Source organism: Scylla paramamosain, chromosome 41 (genome assembly GCF_035594125.1).
Source record: "Scylla paramamosain isolate STU-SP2022 chromosome 41, ASM3559412v1, whole genome shotgun sequence".
Classification (NCBI taxonomy): domain Eukaryota; kingdom Metazoa; phylum Arthropoda; class Malacostraca; order Decapoda; family Portunidae; genus Scylla; species Scylla paramamosain.
Window position 1 is genome coordinate 13,141,967 of NC_087191.1, and position 7,500 is coordinate 13,149,466.

The following is a 7,500-nucleotide window of genomic DNA, read 5'->3' on the forward strand; positions in this document are numbered from 1 at the left end:
GAGAGAGAGAGGTGGGGGGGGGAATGTATGCCTCCCTGCCAGACACTGTCACTTCTGTCATGCACCCAGCACAGTGACGGGTCTCTCTCCAGGACGGTCAGGAACACGAGTAGGAAGTTGCACCAGTTGGTCTAGGTCGTGGAGGATAGCAAAGTTAAGGGCTATAGTTCACCAGGTTGGTCAGTGAAGGGAGAGGAAAACCAAAGCTGGTGGTGAACACTGAAGTCTCTAAGAACGAAGATCTTAGCGAAAGAGAAGAGAGTAAGGATGCGCTTCACTTTGGAAGTTAAGTAGTCAAGGAATTGTTTACTGTCAGAGGAGTTAGTGAGAGGTATACAACACAGATAAATAGTCGTAACCAGATGGCGGAACATTGGTAAGATCGAGAGGGTGGACACCATAGTTAGTCAGGTCCTGGAGCACACAGACGTGACATACTGCCTTGGACTGAAGGTGAGGACAGAGGAAGCATGAGGGAACAGAGAAGAGGTGCTTACTGTCAGGAGCATCAGACACCTGCGTTTGGGTGAGGAAAACCTGTGCAGCGGAGGAAAGGTGATGTTGCACTGAACGAAAATTAGACCTAGTAATGACTGCAAGAAACAAAAAAAATAAAATAAAATGAAATAAAATAAAAAAAAAGTAAAATACACAATAACAAAAACAAAACACAGAAATGCAAATAAAAGACAGAAAATAATGAAACAATAATTCAAAAAGATGTGGAAAATAAACAATAAACAAATAAAGAAAAGAAAAGAAAACGTAAGAATAAGAAGCAGTAGTTAAAAAAAAAAAGAAGAGGAAGAAGAGTCAGGTGAAGCAATATTCTTGGAACACCACGGATAAGGAGGAGGAGGAGGAGGAGGAGGAGGAGGAGGAAATAACGTAATTTGGAAGATTCATTACTAAGAAATGAGAGAGAGAGAGAGAGAGAGAGAGAGAGAGAGAGAGAGAGAGAGAGAGAGAGAGAGAGAGAGAGAGAGAGAGAGAGAGGAAGTGGGAAAACTATATAAAGTCTGACATTGGAGGAAGAAAGTCAGAGGAGAGAGAGAGAGAGAGAGAGAGAGAGAGAGAGAGAGAGAGAGAGAGAGAGAGAGAGAGAGAGAGAGAGAGAGAGAGAGAGAGAGAGAGAGAGAGAGAGAGAGAGAGATCGCTCCTAACCTAACCTAACCTAACTTGTACGTAACCTAACCACAACTCCCCTGACCCCCCCCTTCCAGACAGCATGGGAGTCCGCTGCCTGCACGTCCTTCTGGCACTGGCACTCCTCACCTTGACTCAGGGCAAGTACCACCGCCATTACCTTCACCACCACCACCACCACCACCAAAATCTTGATCTCCCTCCCTGTTTGTGTTTTGCAGACAGAGTATGAAGACGTTTGGCGCTAAATAGGCTGGGTTCCTTTGTGCCTTGTCTTTTTGAGTGTTTGTGCACACGTGTGAGGGCAGTGTGTGAGGCATGGCGAGGGTGGCAGGCTGGCGGCAAGCACGGCTGCAGTTCCAAACAAAATATAAATAAGAACGGCATTGTTTTGATGTTGATTCCGTGGCTGTGCGCTGACCACCGCGCACCTCAACCCTTCCACTGCTGCAGGAGTTAATGCCGCCTTGTTTCTCTCCCCTCAGGCTACTACTTCAACTACGAGTGCAACGTGGTGAGTGTGGCGGCGCCTGTGTGTGTGTGTGTGTGTGTGTGTGTGTGTGTGTGTGTGTGTGTGTGTGTGTGTGTGTGTGTGTGTGTGTGTGTGTGTGTGTGTGTGTGTGTGTGTGTGTGTGTGTGTGTGTGTGTGTACGCCATTGCCACAAGGTAAAAGAGCTTTTCTGCCCACAGCCCCAGAACGCGTGTCCCCCAGGGCCCCCCGGGCCGCCGGGGCCTAGGGGTGCGCCTGGCATGTCGGGGAGTGCCGGCCTGGCGGGCGTGAGGGGACCCCCGGGGTTCAAGGGAGAGACGGCGTACGGCGTGCCGGGCCTAAATGGCGCCCGGGGAAGGCCCGGCTCTGATGGCAAGCCCGGCAAGGAAGGACCACCGGGACCACCAGGCAACTCCACCTTTTTCTAGGTGTGTGTGTGTGTGTGTGTGTGTGTGTGTGTGTGTGTGTGTGTGTGTGTGTGTGTGTGTGTTGCTAGCAACAAGGCGCCCCCAATACTTAGTGACATCTCTCCCCTCCTCCCCTCCAGGACCACCATCTGGCAGACCCTAGGACGACCACCGCGGCTGTGCACACGAGAACCCTGAGGACCCTGAGGACCCTGAGGACCCTGAGGACCCCACTCTTCCCCCCAACCCTTCCCCTTCCTCAATAAAGGCACCCCTGTACCGAGTGCCCCGCCCCTGCCCCACCCACCCCTGCCTCAATAAAGACACCTCAGCACCGCCGCTGTTTTATTGACCTTGATACACAGCCACACACAGCCACACAGCCACACAGCCACAACACAGCCACCCCCTGCCCCCATCGTGTCGTCCCGCCTCACAGAACCTCAGCCGGTGCGGGCGCCACCTGACGGAGAGCTGGGGGCGCAGAGAATGCCTTACGTCCTCTTGAACAGCCTCGTACACTTCACTCCAGACTGCTTGTGTGTCACGTGCTGGGAGAGAGAGAGAGAGAGAGAGAGAGAGAGAGAGAGAGAGAGAGAGAGAGAGAGAGAGAGAGAGAGAGAGAGAGAGAGAGAGAGAGAGAGAGAGAGAGAGAGAGAGAGAGTATTAATAACATGCACACAAATCTATAATCATCTACCCCTACCACATCTCTCTCTCTCTCTCTCTCTCTCTCTCTCTCTCTCTCTCTCTCTCTCTCTCTCTCTCTCTCTCTCTCTCTCACCATTATGAGGGCGTCCTCCGTGAACTCCCTAACGTTGTCCACCTCCGCCTCCTTCCCACTGAGGGTCTTCTGAATCAACTTGTCTCCCTCCAGCGTGAACACGGCCTGCGGAAGAGAGAGGGAGAGGGAGAGGGAGAGGGAGAAGGAGAGAGGGAGAGGAAAGAGAGGGAGAGAGAGTCGTTATTTGGTATAGAATCATTACAGGAATATTAATTACTACTACTACTACTACTACGACTACTACTACTATTACTACTACTACTACTACTACTACTGCTACCACCACTATCTCCCCCTCTCCTCACACTCACCCTCACTTCCCGGCCATCATTCGTGGGCAGCGTCACCTCAGCGCCTAGGGTGAAGGTCCAGGTGACAGTGCTGGCAGGGGTGTGGGTGACCAGCTTCCACTTGTCCCCCTCCACCTCCACCACCACGGTCGGCTTCACTGACAGCGCCAGTTTCCTCTTCATGAAGCCCACGTCTGAGGGGACAAAGGGCGGGGCAGGTTAAGTCTTTTCATTTGTGACGTGAGGGTGCAGGGAGCCATCAGGCCTACACGTGTAATGCTTGTAGTAAATGCGTTTCTTATTTCAACCTGTCATCTCTAACTACTACTACTACTACTACTACTACTACTACTACTACTACTACTAAGAACACAAGGGTTGGTGCAGGAAGCCATCGGCCCTACACTTGGCAGTCCCTGTACAAAACCACACCTACCAATACACTTCCACCTGGAGCAAGATAGTGACTGCAGGTGTGACTAATTCAAACACACACACAATGAGAACAAATGCACGGTGGAAGTCCTAACCTTCCTAACATTCACCCCAACAACATCCCTGACATTTTTCCCCGTAATCTGGGCACGAAGAACAGAGAAAATGGAACTTAACATCACATATCCTTCAGTGAATAATTTAACAGGGCAACAGACTAATAAAAGCGTGAACAAACGCGGTGTTTAGGAAGAGCAGTCAGGTGTGTCAGGCATAACGTGACCACTATACAAAGGTGCATAGGAGTATTGTCACGCACAGTTACGAGGAATGAATGGTGATGAGCCATGGGAAGCTGCTTGTGGTGTGTCACGAGTACTGCATTGTAGTTGTGGTGAAGCCTTGACGGGTAGTGGTGTCAGTGGTGTTAGTGGAGAGGAGAGAGGAGAGACTGTGGCTGCAAGTAATGATTTTAGTATTCATAAACGTTTTCTTCTCTCGCCACTATATTGAAAGGCCACTGAGAGGATAAGCCGGTTGCCAAGACTGTTTCTCGCGTCCCTGAGCCGTAAACCTTGTCCATTTGTCACCAGAGCCGCATGAACACTAAAAAAATACGTGCCACTTCAACTAGAGCATCATGAAAGCGGTGGTGAAGCGGACAGAACCGTTTAAAATTACTGGCATTGTCTCCTCTCGTTCCCTACCGGCTAATCGCTCACCTGGCTATATCAAGTGTGCTGCAAAAGGAAGGTGAATGTCTGAAGGAGAGAAAGAGACGAGTGTGGGGAGTGATGCGCCCTTGCTCCCTCCCACTCTTCCTCCCTCCCACCTAACCTCTCACCTGGTTATCTCAAGTGTGATATAAAAAAGTGTGTGTGTGTGTGTGTGTGTGTGTGTGTGTGTGTGTGTGTGTGTGTGTGTGTGTGTGTGTGTGTGTGTGTGTGTGTGTGTGTGTGTGTGTGTGTGTGTGTTATCAGTGCTTTAAGTGCCGCGTGTGTGTAACAGCCACGAGTCACAGCATGTAGAAGATTGAGACAACAACAACAACAACAATAATAACAACAGCTACTACTACTACTACTACTACTACTACTACTACTACTACTACTTACCCATCTTACTCAGAAATTCATCCAGGTTTTCATTCTTCTCCAGCTTATACGTCCCATTAAATTGCACCATCTTGACTCTCTCTCTCTCTCTCTCTCTCTCTCTCTCTCTCTCTCTCTCTCTCTCTCTCTCTCTCTCTCTCTCTCTCTCTCTCTCTCTCTCTCGCGACCTCGTATGACCTGGGAAAGATACAGAAATAACTTTTAATACAAAATATATAAATCTTTTTTTTTTTCATACCTATAAAAAAAAGAGAAAAAAATATATATTCTTTTTTTCTGCAAATATATCAAGGTTAATTCAATTTTCTTTTGTTTTCCTAGTGCAATATTCGTGATCAGGAGATGATTCGCTATATTTGACCTGTCTCACCTGTACACAGAACATACTAGTGATATTTACCTGTGTATCTATTTATCTATCTATCTGTCTATCTACGAATACATTGATAGACCAGCTTATTGACAATGTGCATCTGTCTATCTACTTATCTATTTATCTGTCTATCTATTGTCTATCTAAGAATACATTGATAGACCAGCTTACTTACACCGTGCATCTATCTGTCTATCTGTCAGCCTACCTATCCATTCATCATAACCATTAATCTATCAATGTATCTAGTCTAACAATCTACCCACATAAGTACCCATGTATTAAGCTATCCATCTCTCTTTCCCTCCCTCTCTCTCTCCCTCTACTCACACCCACACTCACACAAATTTCCATCCTTTTCCTCCCTTCTTTATCGTCTTTCGCCGTTTCCCTGCAGCGAGGTGGCCTGTACAAACGTGTAACACTCGGAATAGCAGTAAGGTGAAGCTTTAAAGACACCACTCACGGAATCCCCAAAAAAAGATTATAAAAAGTACATAAAAACTCATAAAAGAAGTGAAATAAGTAAGGAACAAGAGACAGAGAGTGAGATGAACGGTCAGGCAGACACAGCGAACTAGAAGAACAAAGAAAAAGAAACTGTAATGGAACTGAACACAAGTCACCTCTCATTCACTCACTCCTACTGTTCCCTAAACCAACCAGATACACTAGTACACCTGTAATTCTACCTATAACAATAATTAGAAGCTTTACTACAACCAAACACAAGTCTCAGTCACTCCCACAATACCCAACCAGTACCTCAAACACACCTGTACACTTCTACCTGCGTCCTACCTGGGAGAGGCTTACCTGCACGTCCTGATTGGTGGAAAGGTGAAGGAGGACTAAGCAGGACTGTGCGGCTCCGGTCTGCCTCCCTTTGTTACCTTTGTGCTTTGTCATTAGGGTGATAACAGTGATTATAGAAGAGAGGGGAGGAAGCGGTGGAGTGTGATGCGGAGAGTAATGATGACTAAGGGTTGTTTGTGTGTGTGTGTGTGTGTGTGTGTGTGTGTGTGTGTGTGTGTGTGTGTGTGTGTGTTTCTGTTTTTCTGTCTTTTTTCTGTCTGTTTTTTCTGTCTGATCTCTCTCTCTCTCTCTCTCTCTCTCTCTCTCTCTCTCTCTCTCTCTCTCTCTCTCTCTCTCTCTCTCTCTCTCTCTCTCTCTCTCTCAGGTAAGTGTGAAGAGGAAATGAAACATACTTATCTAAGGAGTATTTATTCGGACATGACGCACACACACACACACACACACACACACACACACACACACACACACACACACACACACACACACACACACACACACACACACACAGATATTGGCAACTGAATAATACCTTTTAATTAACAAATTTGGCAACTTATGGTGTTCTTACGAGGAGCTACACACACACACACACACACACACACACACACACACAGACGGGTACCCAACACTTCACCTTCATTAACACCTGTACACTTAATTAATCAGCACACCTGGTCAATCTGGCGACACCATTCCGCTAATCGTATTTTTATTTATTTTTTTTATTCATATCTTTATTTTTTTTTTAGCCAATAATGTTTGTTTTTATTTTTGTTTTTTGTTATTGTTGTTGTTGTTGTTTTTGTTTTCGTCTTGCGATGTTATGGTTTATTAGTGTGAGAAATGGTGAATTTTTTTATATATATTTTTTTTTTTGTTTTGTAATTGTGAAAAAACCTAATTATTATTATTATTATTATTATTATTATTATTGTTATTATTATTATTATTATTACAGGGATGTGATTTTTGTTTATTTTGTGTTCCCATTTTCTACTTGCATCTTCCGTTTTCTTTGTAAAAATAACACCTTTATTCATTTTTTTTTCCTTACATTTAGCGAATGAGAAATATCTTGTTTTTTTTTAAGTTATTACCAGATTATGATTTTTTTTGTATTCCCGTTTTCTATGAATATAAAAAACGACACGACTAACTTTAGCAATTCTGAAAAAAAAAATAAATAAATCGATTATTAAACTGAGCTTACTAATACGTAGCTTCCTTTTATGTGTGAGATGAATAACAAGTATATTTTTCGCGTTTGTACAAGAACAACACTAATATTATGCATAGAAAGTATAAAAATATAAAATTATCAGGTATACTCTTGAGAGCTTCGTCGTCTGCCTCTCTCTCTCTCTCTCTCTCTCTCTCTCTCTCTCTCTCTCTCTCTCTCTCTCTCTCTCTCTCATACACACGCTGAGTCATTTGGTAACATCGTCTCTGCTTGGTAACTGTTTCATCATCATCATCATCATCATTATCATCATCATCATCATTATCATCATTATTATTATCATCATCACGATTATCAAAATTATCATTATTATCATTATCATAACTGGAGCTAAGATTGCATACCATCACCTCTCTCTCTCTCTCTCTCTCTCTCTCTCTCTCTCTCTCTCTCTCTCTCTCTCT

General features: G+C 45.1%; 4 protein-coding genes across 7 annotated transcripts in view; 1 reads left to right on the top strand and 3 right to left on the bottom strand.

Annotated features, from left to right (window-relative positions):
- The window catches only part of LOC135093074 (uncharacterized), a 15,129-nt gene extending 12,272 nt beyond the window's left edge, over positions 1-2,857 (bottom strand). The window contains exons 1-2 of the mRNA XM_063991950.1: positions 2,828-2,857; positions 2,486-2,594 (exon numbers count right to left, since the gene is read on the bottom strand). The gene's annotated coding sequence lies outside the window, so the exon portion shown is untranslated. The remainder of the gene's footprint in view (positions 1-2,485; positions 2,595-2,827) is intronic.
- LOC135093076 (collagen alpha-1(XII) chain-like) lies at positions 1,082-2,378 on the top strand. Its single transcript, XM_063991956.1, has 4 exons — positions 1,082-1,286; positions 1,632-1,660; positions 1,837-2,064; positions 2,184-2,378. The coding sequence occupies exons 1-3, from the start codon at positions 1,229-1,231 to the stop codon at positions 2,062-2,064; spliced, it is 315 nt and encodes a 104-aa protein (XP_063848026.1). The 5' UTR covers positions 1,082-1,228; the 3' UTR covers positions 2,184-2,378.
- On the bottom strand, positions 2,203-4,737 carry LOC135092976 (fatty acid-binding protein-like). The gene is made up of 5 exons (XM_063991801.1): positions 4,668-4,737; positions 3,139-3,311; positions 2,828-2,932; positions 2,397-2,517; positions 2,203-2,237 (listed from the first exon to the last, which is right to left on the bottom strand). The coding sequence occupies exons 1-5, from the start codon at positions 4,735-4,737 to the stop codon at positions 2,203-2,205; spliced, it is 504 nt and encodes a 167-aa protein (XP_063847871.1).
- Positions 4,738-6,248: 1,511 nt separating this feature from the next.
- Positions 6,249-7,500, bottom strand: part of LOC135093075 (uncharacterized) — a 25,777-nt gene continuing 24,525 nt past the window's right edge. For all 4 annotated transcript variants that reach the window (XM_063991952.1, XM_063991955.1, XM_063991951.1 and 1 more), the window contains exon 5: positions 6,249-7,500. This exon is cut by the window's right edge. The gene's annotated coding sequence lies outside the window, so the exon portion shown is untranslated.

Bases quoted from the DNA above. Each gene is read 5' to 3' on its own strand.
- LOC135093076 (XM_063991956.1), top strand. From the start codon at position 1,229: ATGGGAGTCCGCTGCCTGCACGTCCTTCTGGCACTGGCACTCCTCACC. The intron at 1,287-1,631 runs GCAAGTACCACC...CTCTCCCCTCAG, and splicing joins ACTCCTCACCTTGACTCAGG to GCTACTACTTCAACTACGAG. The intron at 1,661-1,836 runs GTGAGTGTGGCG...TTCTGCCCACAG, and splicing joins TCAACTACGAGTGCAACGTG to CCCCAGAACGCGTGTCCCCC.
- LOC135092976 (XM_063991801.1), bottom strand. From the start codon at position 4,737: ATGGTGCAATTTAATGGGACGTATAAGCTGGAGAAGAATGAAAACCTG. The intron at 3,312-4,667 runs GTAAGTAGTAGT...TTGTCCCCTCAG, and splicing joins TGAATTTCTGAGTAAGATGG to ACGTGGGCTTCATGAAGAGG. The intron at 2,518-2,827 runs GTGAGAGAGAGA...CTGCGCCCCCAG, and splicing joins CGGAGGACGCCCTCATAATG to CTCTCCGTCAGGTGGCGCCC.